This window comes from Dendroctonus ponderosae, unplaced genomic scaffold (assembly GCF_020466585.1).
Source record: "Dendroctonus ponderosae isolate FM_Combo_2020 unplaced genomic scaffold, Dpon_F_20191213v2 Dpon_F_20191213_1, whole genome shotgun sequence".
Taxonomy (NCBI): Eukaryota; Metazoa; Arthropoda; class Insecta; order Coleoptera; family Curculionidae; genus Dendroctonus; species Dendroctonus ponderosae.
Window position 1 is genome coordinate 63,070,596 of NW_026017110.1, and position 18,182 is coordinate 63,088,777.

The window sequence follows — 18,182 nt, forward strand, 5'->3', positions numbered from 1 at the left end:
TGATTTTTGGTCGAAATTTTTCCTAGGGTGGGGGTCGATTTTTTGAAAAAATTTAATTTTGCTCAAAATATCTCCAATTTTACCCCATTTTCAGCTCGCATGCGCGAGGAAGGCATCGAACTCGTTGAAAAAGATGCTAGAAGTTTCAGATTCGAAATAATAGACATTCTCGGCACATTTTAGGCGTTTTTGAGCTTTCGCGATCTTCAACCGACGATTTCTTCCTTATTATTAACCCAAACACTTTATAAATGCATATTGGTGACTTTCTTACGTCGAAAGTAATCGATTGAGCTCCAAAAACACGCATGTGAAATTTTGATTTTTGGCTGAAATTTTTCTTAGGGTGGGGGTCGATTTTTTGAAAAAATTAAAATTTTTTCAAAATGTCTCCAATTTTACCTCATTTTCAGCTCACGGGCGCGAGGAATGCATCGAAATCATTGAAAAACATGCTAGAAGTTTCAGATCCGAAATAATAGACATTTTCGGCACATTTTAAGCGATTTTTCAGAGTTCACGATCTTCCACCGACGATTTCTTCGTTATTATTGACCCACATAACACATAAATGCATATTTGTGACTTTCTGACGTCGAAAGGAATCGATTGAGCCCAAAAAACATGCATGTGAAATTTTGATTTTTGGCCGAAATTTTTCCAAGAGTGGRGGTSGATTTTTTGAAAAATGAAAATTTTTTCGATGAAAAYTCGCTCGACKYKKCTTTTGCRGTTTTCCKTCTTRAAAGTTYATGTAGCGATAGAGCCAAATCAATTCTTCTTTTTCCYTTATRTGAACATCTTTGGCTCTTRTSYTAGCAGGAAACAAGTAGGTACCCATWWTTGGATCAGAAAATAATTTATTAATGTTAAGTTTACGTTTTAAGTTAAGTATTAACTCGGAATGTTTTCACGTTCACTATCATTATTGCCGAATTGGAACTGATTTTTTTAATTCGTACTTATTTATATCGTTATTAAAAGGCTTGGGCGAGACAAATTTTGACCACCCCTTGCGCCGCCACTGCTACCTATATGTTATATATTGAGCTTAAGTTTGGGATATGAGCTAAATGTTTAAACTTCTTCCCGCTGTAGATTGGAAATTAATGATTCGGATGAATGGAATATCAATTTGGGTCCGAAATAAAAAGGAAAATAGCCAGTAGGTATTGATTTGCGTGTGACGTCTGCATGCTTATTTTTTAACTGGGAAACAAAAGCAGTTGTCGCATCGTTAGTATTATCAAAAGATGATATACGGTTTCCATTTCCACAATCTTTTTTTCAGTTTCGGAAACGTGTTCATTTTTTTCCGCTTTGGCGGTTATCTTTCATAATTAATATCCATTTTCCCCGGGGATGACACTTTACACCGACTTTCGCCATTTTACGCCATTTCATAGTTGAGTAAAAAATGTTTTATGTCATACGAAAACATTTTTATTTTGCCGCAATTACCGACTGTTAATGGGATCTCATTAAACACCTTGTGTTTTGAAGCGCCTAATTAATTACGCTGGGGCTTTTTAATTTCACAGACAAGTGCTTTCAGTTATTCTTGTTCATAGTTAAATTCATCTTTATATCCTGGCATATTTCTCTGGTTGTGCTTGTTTGGAGAGGATTTACGTAAAATCACTTTTAAACCATTTGTAAATTAAGAACGACGCGTGCTAAACTTTTATATTTTTGGAACAAACTCCGTTCTTAAAGTCTATTTTCATCTTCAAGGCTTTCGAGCGAAACACCTCTGAGGATGCAAGCCCGTCGTGATTGCAAAACGTCAGGAAAAAGTATTTTCCACGGCGCCGGAAAGCCCGAAGAACTCACCAGTTTCAAATTCTACTTGGTTGAAAGTTTAGATGGCTTGTTTATTTGAGAGACAAACAGCGCAAACTTCAAGGAGCACTTGAAAGTTTGCACCTTTTAATTTTGAACTTCTAACTGCAGGCAAAGCGTACTAAAATGTTTCCTTTTTAATTCCTACTTCGAATGCGAAGATGGAAAGTTTTGTTTCGATGAATATATACATAATTACTTTCTGTAATTCTGCAGGTCTCAAAGGGAATTGTACTGGGTAATGTAAAATCTCAAATAAACTCTTTAAGTTGATTTGTTTTCCCGGAAGTGCCTCGTACATAAAGGAATGAATGAAACAGTGAGGAAATCAATAAAAACACCTTAAGTATATTACCATCTATATTTAACTGTTGAAAATCCGTAGAAGCTCAGAGTTTGAATAGCATTTAATGCAAAAGCTGTTGCGGTATAGAATGGTTTATATATCCATTAAAAAGTTATCCCGTACAGGCCAGCCATATCGCGCACACGTTATAAGAAAGAAAATGTTTGTCGGTTAACGGTCCAAAGTGTCCCAGATTTTTAATGCACCAGACATTTACGACAATCTCCCTAAATATCTGCTCAGTTTACGGTGATATAGATGCAAAAAAGTTTTATTATATCCTGGCTTATTGTTGGGACTTGGCAGAGAAAAAGATTTATAATACCGGTTGTCCGCAGGCCTGGCACTTTTAATAGTCACCATTATTTTAGGGTGACAATTATTCCTTTATTTTCCATTTAATGCACGGCCGAAATTCTTCAGCTCTATTTCACACTTCATCTAGCCCGTTAATTAACAGCTGCAGTTATTTTCTGCTACAGGAAATCCTTTCGAGAAAAGTGGCTAATCGAGTTTTCGAACATGGAATTGTTGTCATATTTAAACTTTCTGTGCACAATTCTGCAACTAAAGCAGTACGAAACTATTGTACTTCGAGTGGTAGAAGCGCAACTTGCTGAAATGGAAATAATTTGAGTAAATTTTGCCACTGAAGTTTAGACGAACATTATACATTGAATTAATCAGAATATTCACTAATGAGCAGTTTGAAATTTCATCTTATTCTGCAGGACTAAACTTGAGCTCCTCGTAGGAATATAGAGTTGCTCGGACGACATAGACTGGCGGCAAGCAAACTCCCAATATGGGAGAACTCTGGAGTTCCGCGCGGCTCTCGCGAAGTTAGTATTTGTACAACTTCCAGGCCGTGAAGTAGCCTGCGTTTCAACTAACCGGAGTATCACAACGTGTTTACTGCAGGCTGAAAGTTTTGCGGATGGTCCCATCATAAAACGATCTATTGTGTTTGGGAGAAAGCCAGTTTGTGATTTTGTTCCAGGTTTCCCTGCTATTGTTATTTGTTTTGTTTTCATATTGGTGATAGTTTGCTAAAAGTGGCGAAGCTCAATAAGTATGTATCAATCTTAATTAGTAGTTTAAAGCCATATCCGTATGCATATTTCATGGAACGGCTTTCGGCTTAGATAATGACCAACTAAGCTAAGTTGTCTAAATGATTTGCCATGCAATTAGGTGAATAGGACTGCGATTTTGTACAGCTCAGAAATGCATACACATTTCCTCCATTTCCTGTAAGCTAATGGCATTAATGAAAAGCACTCATAGAGTCATTGTGACATTGAGCCCATTCACGTTTGATCCCACTTTTTGAGCCTGAAAAAGTGGAAGACATTAAACATTGCGTTTATTCCTAAGGTCTTTTTATTCCCATTTAAGCCAAGTTTTGCTTCAGGTTTACTTGAGCAGTTTATCAGACTTTAGATGCTCATTCAAATAGTCGTTTAAGTTACCACTGATTAATTTTAATTTTAAATAATAACAAAGGTGTTTAAAATTAATTATACACGTTTATTACCTCAGCGTTAGACGCTGCAGAAACATGAGGCTGTTTTGGGAACTAACTAGCTTAAATTAAGAAAATATGTTCAACTTCGTTATTAATCAAGCATTTCTTAAATATTTTTGCTCATTCCTATTTATCGGGACAATCTGAATCAACTGTGTTTACTAGTAGATGGCTAGCCAACAAAAGCTTTTCTTATTTGTATTTTTTTACATTTTTTTATTATACGCGGTCCCAAATCGAATCGGAGAAAAGCAATAATAAAAGGTATGCAATAAATGCACAAAAGCAACTTGGTCCCTACGAAATCTGTTCAGTTTTTCGGTCGTTGGTTGTCTAGAAAACGAATTATTTGACGACTTTGAGGTCAGCTGCGAACGGTTCACATATTGTCAATATGTGACCATCCAATCGGAAACTAGAAAGAATATTCACTGATTCTATTAATATTCCTAATGGCATGGCGAGTATCTAATATCTTGAAGCCTTGTTTTATTGACATGCTAAGTAAATTAAAAATCAAAATTGTATTCTTCGAGAAAACTCGCCTATCTAAGAACGATTTTGGTGCAGTTGCAATGTTTTCGTTTAGAAACCCTTACAGCTTCATCTTTATAGGTTTAGATGGGCTTCTGGGAAAAATTGTAGAAATAATCGCTTTAGCTGACCCACTTACGTGAAAGCATCTTGCTCTAATCTTTTTCCCTGTTTATTTGAAAGCGGTAGACAATCAGACGTTTCTACTTGCGGATGTTTATGTCTTTGGAATAGCAAATGCTTCTCCTAATCATGCTATTTTCAGCCTCTTTTGTGGTACAAAGAGAACCATTTGAATTTGCTAAATCTAAGATAATATTCTGCCTCAATTATACAATCCATGGTGATTTTGCAGTGCATTGGCATCTGACTGTGAGACTTGATGGAATGCAGATAGACGCAAAGTGATCTGAGATATAATTAATTTGGGATTCTGGGTAGAATGTAGGATCATTTCATATGTATGCAAAATGTATATGTATACATTGCTATTAATATTAATAAGAGGCATATTTTGAATCGGCGTCGACTTGACAGACACGGGAATTGAAGCACGGTTGCAAAATTTTGATTTTTGGTCGAAAATTTCATAAGCGGGCACAAAGAGATCGATTTAAAACAAAAATCAAGTTTCTTAAAATACCTCGAATTCTACATCATTTTCATCGGAAAGAGACAAGGAATACATAGGAATGTATAGAAGCTATACTTTCAAACTCTGATGTGAAAAACTTGTTTCAAGAATTTCTCCCTTTCGGAATTTAATTCTGTGAATGTTTTTGAGAATGGCATTACTAAATTCTATACTAATTAACTAAGGAAATATCCATAATCGGATTGGATCACCGTCACAAATGTAAATGTTAGACCAGAAGAAACTTGCTAGTTTCAAAACTAATTACATATAAATATAAAGTTAATCGCTTTTCTTCGCCTCGACGCGGGAGCCATTTGAAATAAGTTGTTATTTTTCCAGCAGGTCCGAGATCATTTTTATTTGCCACTTAGGTGTGTTGCCTTTCTTCGGACCGTTTTTCTAGTGCTGATCCATGGAGAGCATCTTGCGACGTATGATAAATAAGCGTGTACGTTGAATACTGATGTCCGGATTAGAATTTATAAGTGGACCTTAAGAATCTTTTTTTCTTGTCTAGAAGTGGATTTCACATAGATCGTACATATTTGGCCGCTGTATTAAATTTTAAATAGGTTGCCACCCATTCATTTCCGAATATCGCTTAATTTGATTCTGAGTCAATGGCCACGAAAGCTTAACTCTTAATATGGTCTGAAAAGTCAGATTATTATCGGAATTCAAAACAGAACACTTTCTTTTCCAATATGTTGACTGTGAAGGAAATAAATTTACTGCGACTTTTATTCTCCAAGGTGTTTTATATTCCATTCTTTTTTCCTTGTGGGATCTAGAACATAAAACAGGCATTTGTAGAAATAAAAGTATCAAATGTCTTTACAGGAGATTTGAAGCAGAACCTCAGAGTTTGGAGAGGTGGGAATTTTATTAGTTTTAGAACTTCTCGAAAATGCGATTACAGTTCAATAATTGTTATGCGCAATATGAATCAATTTAAATACATTTAAAGGGGACGCAATGAAACCATTTTATTTCTCATCAAGGACCCCTCTTTATGTTCTAGCCATTATTGAGGGATTATACTACCCAGTATCTAAAGGCAGCGACAATTTTAAAAATAAATGGACTTCTTTTGGCGAATTTTCATTAAAGAGATTTCGGGCTGCGTTCATTTAAACAAAACCTTTTTTCGGTTAAGCCGGATGTCGCGTAACAAATCTTTTCAATTCGAATGGGAGCTCTTTTATCCTGATTTAAAACCATAATTTGATCCAGCAATTTTTAAAAGTGTTTAGCGATTAACTTTTAACGGTTGACTTTAATTATATTGATAGAATATAAGTCTCTCACATTCACCAGCTGCAGGAAGGTATTTTTAATATAATTAGCAGATACAAAGTTATCAAGCTCCACCCATTATAATTTTACTATAATAGTCACAGTTCGCCCGCTAACAACAGTTTGTGCTCAAAGTTTGATTCTTAATTATTCTATAATTCTAGAGCCCATAGATTGAAAAATAAATGACTGCCGTGTCTGCTCTTTCGGTCTCGTATTGTGTTATTGTTCAAAGTTCGCAAGTTTGCAGAAGTTTGAAAGGCAAATTGTACAAAACGCTTTGCACTGAATCATCAAAAACCTTAACTTTCGAACCTAATTTGGTTTTATATCCGTATATATTTCTGCCTTCTTCGGCATGTAAGCTTGCGAGGTATGGTGACAGAAAAAGCCATTCTTGGCGTTTTTATGACATCAATATATCAGAACTATGCATGACATCGGAAACAATCGCATAGAAAGGAAAAACGATTTTTAATATTAGTGCAACCGGTACGAATTTAAATTTGGTAGAAATTTATTCCGGTGGTGTGGGAGTAATGATTGTTTTTGGGAGAACCTTAATTATATTTCTTCTCGGGGAGCAATTTATCTCCATTTCATTTCGTGATAAAAATTAATTAAAGAAGCAACACGTTGCACCTTTTACTCTGCATTCTCTCAAGGTATTTATTATCATAATGTCAACTTTGCACAAGATCTTTATGCTGATATTCCCATGAATTTTCAGATTGGAAGCTTTCTTATTAACATTTTTCTTTCATACATTTGTATATCACAAACAGACTTTTCGTGGCAAAGAACCTTAATTTTACAAGAGGCTTTTACATGGATCACGTAACGTAAAACCAGGAAAAAAATTATAAATGCTTTGAATACCGAAATTAATTACTCGGAAAAGAACGCAATCATCACGAGCCAGTGTAGCGCTTTTTTCGGGATAATTTATAAACATTTTAGCAAATAGGTCTTCAACGCTAAGGGTATGGCTACAGAGAGCTCTTATGCCATGAGCATTATTTGAAAACATTTTAAAAATGCAGAGCAAATTTAATTATTGGGGTTTTCGGGTTTTTAGACCGTCGTTCGGTAGAATTTCTTTCTGACGTTTCGCAAGCACGAGTGGCTTGCATCTTCAGAAGTGGTTTCGTTGAACGCTTACACTGTTTCAATGCGATTCCCGGGGGCAGTCCGTATTTATGGGACTGCGCGCGAGGAATCGCATCGGCACAGTGTAGGCGTTCACGCAAACCACTTCTGAAGATGCAAGCTACTCCTACTTGCGAAACGTCAGGAATAAATTCTACCGAACGATGACCTAAAACCCGAAAAACCCATTAGCTTCAAGGAATGGCCTCGAAAGTTCATCTCTTTTGATAAAATTTAATTAATTTTAACAAAGTATTTCGAGTGCCCCTACGTGAGTTCTTAGCATCGGCATATCTATAAGATGTTAAATATCTGAATTTGAGATGTTACTGCATATTATAGCACTATTAAACCCAAAGTGTTATTCAAACGGGTACTCCGAATGGGCTCTGTTGAGGCAAATAGAATGCCGACTTCAACATGTATGCTGAATCAGATTCTCTAAATTGTATGCAATATTGATGCAGACCATTACTAAAGAAAGTTGGCCAAGTTATAACGGAAGCTTTTACGCTGCAACATTCAAGCTGAGAAGCTGTGCTTACATAGCGTCACATGCGATTGGCTCTTAGAACTTTTGCCAAGTTCGATCTCACTATATAGATATATGTTTTGCGTGCTTTCAATTCTCTTTTGCATTCGACAATTATTACCCAACTCCCATACATTTAAATGAAATGAATCGTAAAGAAAGATCGGTAGCCTATTTGTTTTGTGAGCGGTTTTTAAGATAAATGAATAGCACTTTGCTACGTAATTTTCCAGAAGATAATCTAAGGACGCTTTCGACATAGCGTCGCAGTTAACGGGGCAAGACGTCTTCTATATCGCTTAGAATCATAAAGCTTGGCAGTGACAAAATGTGTGCGGGTTATCTTTTCAAAACCGTTCAGAAAATTATTCAAAAGTTTAATTTCCACTATCCTGGTGAGCGATTTATCGCATTGTTAAATGTTCCCTTGGCATAGGAACTTCACAGCTTTTTTAAACCGCGAAAACAATAAATGCCCGCTTTCAACCACATCGTTATTTTCAATGTTTCTTAAAACATTTCCTCTCTAGTGGCCTTGGAAGCATCACAGAGAATTGCTTTTCTCGTTTAAAACCCCCATAAAAACCGACTACGAAGACATTCAGCATCTCAAAAGTCACAAGTTTTTTTAACTATATTTCATCTGCTACGACAGACAATTTATTTTTCAATTTTGATAAATATTTTTCAGAAGTAACCAGTCTATGTTGTAGCTAGAAATTTCACTGTATTGGCAGTAAATAAAGCTGGAAATGTTCCATTGTTTTGTTAAGAGTAATTGAACTGATTCTTAGTGCAATCTTAGATCATCTCTTAGATAAGATAGATAGATAAGAAGAATGAGCAAATTTGTTTCTAAGGATTTTTACTGATGAAAGAATAAATTTAAGGAGCACTGGAGGTTGGTGCCTGAAGAGAATTTGGAGTAAATCACATTAAATATGGGTTTCTTTGATCTCCTTCATTTACTGCCTGCTTAAATACCGCGCAAAAATTCACATCATTTAAAGCCCATTTGGATGTCGTTAATAAAAATGTATTTTCTCTAATTATTCTTTGAGGCATTGGCGAATTTCTCCTCAATTGCTTCAGGAGCATTTAATACTTAAAACACACCGGCAAAGGAAATCCTTCTTTTGGCATTTTATAGGTAAAATGTAGGGGATTTCCATATAACAAAGAACTTGTGGGTAAACGTTTGATTGTTGATAATTCTTCAAAGTTCTGTAAATCTTTATATCGATAGCAATTGGTACATATATTTAGTTCTCGACCAATAGAGTGTAATATGAATTTGCATTTTACAAATTTCTGTTTTGGAGGTTTGGAATAAATCATGCTAGTGTTCAGCAGGTACCTACCTACTTCTAAATTGAATTAACATTAGCTGGCCTCAATAAGGGTATACTCGTAGTGCAGTAATTTGGCATCTTTTAGAACTTGCTGAATACTAACTAGTTTTTCGGCATACTTTATTAAAAGTTTTAATGAAAATTCAAATTTTGTTTTCGAAACGAGTAACTTGAAAGCAACTACAGATAATTCCATGATTTTGAATACATCTCACGCTATCTTTAGCATGAAAACAAAGTCTGAGAGATTTTCATTTTACCCGAGGCATTTAAATAATCGAATCCAGCTCAAGTTTCAATAAAAATTTTATTGCCGAACGTGTAGTTTTTATTGATGAAATACTAACAAGTGACTGGCAAAATTGACTTCCGAGCCATTTATAGCTCTCTATTATTTTATTATTTTGGCAAAGTTAGTGCTGAAATTGAACGTGATTGCTTTCCCGTTGGTGCAGATTTAAGTAAAAGCATTTTCATATTAAAATTTCAATTGACCTATATCACCGTGAAATTGAACGGATTTTATTGATACCAATAATTCCCTGTTCATGAAGAACATATAACACCCTAACATTATTTAATTTCATATTAATTACATTATTTACAAATTAGAATCGCCAGCATTGTATCGAATTCAAGCTTCTATTTGTGTAGATACATTAAACTATTTTTTCCATTGTAAATTTATACTACATGTGTGGATTGCCATTAACACTGTAGGTAAATAGGTACAATCATTTTAAGATTTAATTTTATGTATGAGCAGCACACATATTTTATTGCCAATTTATGTTTGATTTTATGTTTACTGTTATCACAATATTTCTTGTTTCAGAATAATGAATTGCCGCATAATACTCTTATGGTTGTTCACCAATAGACTTAAAGGTAAGTTTTTGTACATTTTTCATCAATTGTTGTTTGAACTATCAATCAGCCATCAATTGTTGGCATATGCCGTGTAATTTCCAATTGACTTGCTTTAAATTAAATACATTCGGATATGTATTACAATCAAACACCTGGGACGTTTACTTACAATAAGCAGCGCTCATAATAGCTGACGATGTATTTGCTTGTCAACATTTATTAACAAAATATTAGCTTTGACGATCAGAATTTAGGGGAGAAGCATGATTATAACCGACAAACATATCGTTGAACTAAATTTTACCCTTTATTCCTTTAATCACCATCGCCGAAAGAAAAAGAACAAATCGTAAAATCAGGAAGTAGCCATGGAAAGTTTTAAAACTTCCAATGGAAATGGGGCTCGTAAAGTAATATTCCGCAATTTTTTGTGAAAGCAAATTAAAGTTTTGGCAAGTGCAGAATGACTGGAATAAGCGAACTCAATAATGCGAATGTTCCCTTTCCAGCGTTTTAAACAACTTTAGAATATGTTATAACTGAGTAAACAATTACCAACACAATTTACGTTAAATTAACATAAATAGTTCACCTCAAGGTTAAAATCTACTATAAATATTTTTCCTTTAGCAATGAATTTTAAACGTTTTTATGCCACTAAAAGTCGCATGGGGACACCTTTCATTGATTTCAACTGTAAAGCCTTTAAACACTTCTTAAATAAGCTTCCGGATTTTTAATAAACAGGTTTTCAATAACAAGCTATTGTTTATATTAACGCGTGATTGTCCTTTCTTCCGACAAAACTTTCATTGTTCTTGACCGCCGTGGAAATCCTGGCACAAATGGTCCAAAAATCAATATAAAATTAGTGAGACCCTGTTATAATTGCATCCCTTAGTGAAACAGCAGTTAAAGATAAGATGTTCCTTGCACATAAGGTGAGTGTCGAAATATTGTTCTATTGAGTCTATAAACAATTTTACCACCGGAAAAAAAACAAAGAACATATTACATATTTTCTTAAAATATTCAAATGGCTTTTTATCACATGCCACGTATAAGAGACAGGAATAAAAACAATTTTCTTCCCCCTAAAAATGGAATTTAGGCAAACAAGGAAACCTTTTAACTGTCCCAAGGTGCCACTAAAAGTCCGATACCAAACTGTTAAGGACCACCATATCAGCTTGCTAATGTTCTGTGAAATCCGTGAACGAAAAGATGAAAATGTCGCTTTTTAGCCACCCCATGCAAAGGCAGAGAACAAAAATACTTCAATATAGTGAGCGCAATTTTTTCAACACATGATTACATCTGTTTTGATCCGACTTTATTTGGGATTATTAATTAGGGTAAATTATTGTAAACTGAGGCAGCAATAGAGTGATTGCCATTCTTTAAGATTCAATCATCAATTAAACACTATGCACATTTTTTAAATTGAATTAAGTTGACGCTGATTTCATTTTTCTGCAAGAAACCAGCTGCCGTTTAATAGATGTCTGTGTTTGTAAAATTGGGGTTAAAAGTAATATAAAGGATAAAAATTAAGCGAAATTAAAATTCCGGGTACACCTCAAGCGACTTTCTTTGAGGCAATATAACAACATAGTATAGAAGTCTTTTTCGCTTGGATTACTTGGTTTCTTAATGTTGGAACACACCTAACAGCTTACAAGTTTATGGGGTGCACTTTAATTTTTATTGACTTTGTGACAGGTTTAAGGTCCCGCATGTTTAAAAATCTCCAAATAAAGATGTTTTTAAACAAATTATTTCTTGTCTAACAGAGATCTTATGTCCGTGCGTGCAATCGGTGTTTGTGGCATGATATTTTATGCAGTTTGAAAATACTGAAGACTCACAGGTAACCTGGCAAACTATGTGGTTAAGCTATTAAATTAATTCCTATTCCACGGATTCTTTTCTTCTCGCTGCTTCAATTAACATCATTATAGTCGTCATATGACCAAAAACGTTTATTACAAGAGATCTAATTTTAACTTCTGACCTCACATGCCGCATTCTAAAGATGGATTTTATTCATCTTCTTGCAGTAAAAGTGACTATTAATCTTGCTTCCAACTTTTATTAACCGAGTGCCCTTCCAGGCTGCTATTTATTTGCTCTCTCCACTCTGTGATTCCCCCGTATTATCATTGTCAGCGTCCAACTTTGTTGCTCAGGCTATTCCGAGGGTCAAGTATTATAGCACCATATTTCCGCGTAGCTTTTGGACGTCTATAGCATTACTGAAAACAAAATTGTTTGTCCAAACTAACGTCGTATCAAAATTGATTTTTATTAAATTACAGACTTCCTGAGCTATCGATTTTGAACCAAGTAAACTGTTGTTGATATTTCTCATTTTTGTTTGCTGCATTTTATTCTTCTTTCGGTTTTAGTTTGAGGCTAATAAACGAAAATTAAAATTATACGCCTTTTATTATTAATCCTCGAATCAGATTAATAAAAAAACAATTCGTCATGAATGCCATCCCAATTAAACCTTTGGCAAAATCCCCAACGCAATAAAAGGAAATCAAATGCCCATTTTGATTAATGAAAGCTGTTTCTACAATCTACAAGTTCGGAAATAGACGAGAAAGTTGCCGCCATTAATCTACGTAATTTTTTCGATGTTATCCGATTTTTCTTATAAAGCCGTACATTAATCAGTATCGCAATTAATTAGCAGAGTGAGATTTGATTCCTCCCACAGTATAAGTTGTCGTGAAAAGTTTGACTTAATTTATCTGGTTGGTTGTTCGCACTTTCTTCAAAGTTTAGCTAACAAGAAACCAGACAATGGATATTGGTTTTGTAATGAAAGGCGAAAGTTTTAGTCGGAGGTAAAGAATTGACATTGTGGAATTGTTAATGCTCAACGGTACCATACAGAATCTTTGAAAATTCCATTTCAGATTTCTTCGCTCCGTTTTGCAAAGGTATATTTTAGTCAGATGGGTAAAAGGTTAAACTCCTTTTTGCAGGCCTTCCACTGTACGTTGATGGTCGTTATTGTAGGGCCAGATATTTGAGGTGTAGATTGTTTATTGTAGATGGGATTCTGTTACTGAGACTTTTTGCAATCACTGTTCAAAATAGTTTCGGTTAGCCAATTTTCCAAACATATTTCGGCCAAGAAGTAAATAAACCCTTTATAAGGGAAGCGTGCGTAGCCTTTTCGGTTATCTGACTAAAAATCTAATTTCGGCCTGTCTTATCTATCCACAAATAGGCATACCCTGAAACCATTTCTGACCCTATGGCCAAATGGCTATCAATCCATACCAAATGCTTTTGAGGGACCGAAGACTTTAATTTACTTTATACTCCATCCAGTCAGGATTAACGGGCAGACAAAAATACATTTAAATATTATACTAGGCGGAATAAAGAATAACGATTATTTGTCGTTGAACGACTTTGAACTACGAGCATTAGAACCAGTAAATTATGCTCAGTTTGCAACACACTTAACAATGAAACGCACTCAAATTCTGAGTGATTATTGTCCATATTCATGGCATTATGTAAATCTATTCTGGCTAACCCAACTGACCGTAATGATTCAACATTTGTCACACACGGGAAAGACCTCGGTCATATCAAAGAAATTATAACCACTTTATCAATTGGACGGCCACAAGCGTATGGAAAGAGGAAATGTTTCAGTCATATATCATAACACTTGATTGCTGTTCCTTTGCCCTTAAATTCACATAAAAACTTAAATCATCGCGAAAATCATAAGTTGAAGTGATATCCTCAAACTATTACAAGTAGTGCATGACTTTGGAGACAAATGATAACGAGCGCAGAGAAATAAATGCTCTCTTCATCCTTAAAACCATACATATTGACCTCTTGGAAACCGAATTATAGATTGAAATCTAAAAGCAACGACATATTTGTGCTTTGCAATACTTTCTATTGATTTATTTGGCATAACTTGGATAGTTTGTCCCTGGAAGCTGGTAAAAATCAGGATTCTTGGCGATTTCTATTAAATACGCTTCGACGAAGTGGACATTCTGCACCAATCAGAAAGATACTACCCGAGACTCATCAGAGAGGCCATCGAAATATTTAAACACCAAAACAACTTTAACAGAAAAGAAGAAATTACGGTACTCAATCCAGATTGGAAGCGTGTTTTGCGCCAAACAGCGTGTGCGCCGAAGCATTTGAACCCCCACTCATCCCCCACGCATGAGCACACACGGCTGGGCTGCATAAATACGACGGGGAATCCAGCAGTTGAACCAATCTTAGTAGGAAAGCACGGGAGATCACTTCGCCCACTGCCTCATCGCCTTTGATAATGTGCACCGCAGTTGTGGACGAAACGTCAGGAAGAAATTCCCATAGACCACTGCTTCAAAGCCCGGAAAACATTCCTAAATGTGATTTAACCGGCCGTGAAAGCCTTCATAGTCTGATTTCTATTAAACTTCCAGGATCTTTAGAGCCAAGCATCTCCTAAAGGTGCTGAAATTTGCAAATTACTACTTGCTTTACTTTGAAAGAGAAAGCATAGTCTGGATGCATTAATTTTGAGGCTAACATTTACTAACCTGGCAGAAATCAGGATTGTAGGAGAATTTTTTGAAACTGAAACTCAGTGTCAAAAAAAAATGTTTGTAACACTTGCCGAAGATTAGCGGTAATTAATGAAAGGCATACAAGAGCTGTGCTTCCTGAACGAACAACTTAGATACCATTGAAAATATTCTATTAAGCTAGCAACTGCTTTAAAAAACATGCTTTAGCAAAGGTATATTGTCTTTCGAAACTGTAAAAGCCCCAACGATCTTTCATAAAATTTGTACGTATTATAAGGAAACAATAATCAATGTTATTGTACTTGAAGGTAGTCTCATTTCCATTGTTTCCCGATTCTAATGACATCAGAAAGCGATCTTGCACCTTTCTCGGGATATAAAAGTACGCTCAGCAAATTGTAAGTTGGCAATAAAGGGTTTTAGTTAGATGTTTGATTCGCTTGGATTATTTAGAGTGCGACGAAAAAATCCGATTGAAATTCATTGCAGTTTACTTTGTAATATTTGAGATGATTTGAAAGATGACAAGACCCAGTGTATGAGTGAAAATTCAGTGCATGATTGAAAAATGTTTCTATTAAAAGTGAACCGGGTTTAGCTCAGTCCCCATGCTTCCAACAAATGCTATTATAGTGGACCTTGATGCTAAATTTTATAATTTATTGATTTCGGCAATAACTTAAGTATTCTAAAATCTTTGTCTTTTATAGTGTTTGTAGAGCACTTTTCCTCAGTAATAGCTGAACTACATGAAATTTTACATGACGCAAGATGATGTAGCAAAGTCAAGCTTTGGCAATAAAATAAATAAAGTCCATTTTAGAAAATATGTACAGATTTCTATTTTGATTAGAAAGGTTACGAGCATGCATATCACGAGATGTAACTGACCGTTTTGTAATAAGGTTTGGCGTATACAAAAATATAAAGCTTTGAGGCATGGCTGACAAATTTTATTGTAAGACCGCGCGATACAATCTTACAACAAATAACATATTTATAGGCTTTTTTACGTTCTGCAACAAATTTTACAATACATAGATTTATTCACTTTTTATGTATGCTGGCAAATGGAGTCTCTGTTCTATTTTCGTAAGACGTCGCAGCGTAGAATTTGCCTGCCTATGGTACACAGTTTGCCTAAAAATCTCGTTTTAATACATTTCTTGTCCTAAAATAACAGGGATTTAACCTGATGAATTTTAAGTGCCCTCTCAAAGGCAATTACCCATTCTGCATGTCTATGTAAAATTTATATTCCGGCACCGACTGGAAAAATATTTTTACACTTATCAATTTGGCTGTATGTTGCCCAGAATAACGATTTGAAAAAAATGTTAGAATTTTTATGGATTGGCTACGGCTTGGTGGATAGAAAACAATTTGAATATTCAATATCACAAAGTAAATAAGTAGAGTGTGCCCTATTATAAAAATTAGTTTTTGAGTAGAATGTCTATTATTTCGGTATATTGCCAAACGATCACAGGTTGAGGACATGAAAAGATTATTTAAAAAACTGTCTTGAAAGGGAAGTTTCCGGTCGAATTTTCCAATAGTGTGCCAGATGTCAGCGCAGTCAAAGTACAAAAATTAGTTTTAATTAAATCAGAAGGCCTTGTTTAGGTAAAGCATCACGTACAGAGACTTTTGGCCAAATTAAAAATATAATCTGTGCATGTGGTAACTTTCTGAATCACGTACGATGGCAGTTTGGATATAATTCAATTTGCCCAAGAACTTTCTGTTGTTGTTAACCGATTGGTTTTAATATCAGAACCCAATTTATTGTATAGTAGGAAAATGTGTTAATGTTTTTTTCCTTCTATTATATATAATAATGTAGAAGCATCAACTTTGACAGTTACCTTAAATATTTTGGTATAAATTTAGAGAACCACCGAATAAATTTAATAGAACTTTAGTCTTTTATCCCCTCTGGGGAAGTCTGCAAAGATTGAATTTCTTTATATATTAGAAAATGGACTGGAAAATCCATATCCAACTATTTGAGTGGGCTATAAAAGTTATATTAGTGAGGCCATGCTATATAGTTTATAAACTTTAAGTAGGTTGGTGGAAGAATGAATTTTCGCGAACGCTCGATAATAAGCTCTTTTCAGACACTTTTAATCAGGTTGAAATCGATAAAGCTAAAAACTAGACATTCATTGTTCCAGGGTTTTATAAGGGCAATTGTCAAAGGCCAACGCATGTATTTGATTTTAATACACACCAAGGGCTGGCTATTAAACCGTCAAACTAGCAAAAAACTGCTCATTTGCGCAAATCATTCCGTACCTACTTTATGGAATATACAATTACCCACTATTTAGGTACCAAACGATTAAGCCAACAAAACGAAATAATTTTCATACATATCCTAGTCCTAGAAATTTAAATGATATTGTTTTCCTTACAAGGAAATGTAACTTTTGGGTCAATAGCTAAAATTTGCTGTGGGCATATCGGGTATCCATTATTTTCCAGTCTCCAAACAGGCGTTCCGTTATTTCGCTCGGTTTTAAAGCAAACAGTTTGACTACTTGACAAAGTTTTGTTTACGATACTTGTGATATAGTGAAGTACACACGGTATACAAAAGCAAAGGAAAAATGTTCACGATTGAAAATATTTTTCGCTCGCTTTGAAGCATTGATCAGTGAGATTTAATCATTTTACTAACGCTGAGTGATTGTTTCTTCACTTGATTGCATCTTCGTTCAGACGTTTTCGATGCAGTTGACAAGATATTGTCCAAATATGTTCTGAAACTGTAGAAATTTAGTCTCTCGCTGAGCATCCCACTTTGCGCGCTTTAGAAATGGAAATTCTTTAAAAATTGCTACGCTGCTAAGGAATGTAGCAACTTGCAGTGTGCACAACCGATAGGATCTAAATCTCACTAAATTCTCAACAATCTAAAAGTTTCAATAAAGTCACTTGTTGACCTCTGTAGAAGCAGGTCTAGAAATTGAAGCTTTCACTCAACTCTCCGCTCTTTAAAAAAATCTAACGCGTTATCCGTATAAATCGTAAAATTCCTTTGATTCATTAATAGGTTAGTTTTATGAAGCAAATTACGTCGTATGTTTATTTAATTGAGGGATTTAAAGCTGCTAAAGTACAAGCTGTCGTAAAATGAAGTGATTTTAAATTACAAGTTGTCACGCCTTTGTTTGCTTTACTCAATGAAACGAAAGTGACCGGGTAAATAAACATCAATCATACCATTAAGCAAAAATTGCGTTTACTGATTGTATCTTCAATACATAAGCGTAGATATTGCAATTTTACATAAAATATATTATGGCGGGACTTCGGACGTTCCTAGAAGTGAGAAGTTTAATTAATCCGTTTAACATTTAGAGACGCAGGACAATTTCAAGGGTTTAATTTTTTAATTTAAATAGTTATTTGCATTTTAATGCGAGGTACATTGCATTCAAAAGTCACTAATACGTTAAAATGAAAAACGTGCTTGGCGATATTATTATTGCGAGGTAAATCCGACCTTTTACAGCA

At 34.9% G+C, this 18,182-nt stretch overlaps 1 protein-coding gene across 5 annotated transcripts in view; it reads left to right on the forward strand.

Annotated features, from left to right (window-relative positions):
* The window catches only part of LOC109540961 (hemicentin-1), a 103,061-nt gene that overhangs the window by 2,122 nt on the left and 82,757 nt on the right, over positions 1-18,182 (forward strand). For 3 of the 5 annotated variants that reach the window (XR_007280380.1, XM_019909547.2, XM_019909549.2), the window contains exon 2: positions 10,052-10,104. Coding sequence is in view for 4 of the 5 variants with exons in the window: in XM_019909547.2 (XP_019765106.1) it covers positions 10,056-10,104 (49 nt within the window). In the remaining variant the exon portion in view is untranslated. Of the gene's footprint in view, positions 1-3,031; positions 3,261-10,051; positions 10,105-18,182 lie in introns of those variants that run through there. The other 2 variants (XM_019909548.2, XM_048661384.1) reach the window with 1 other exon arrangement.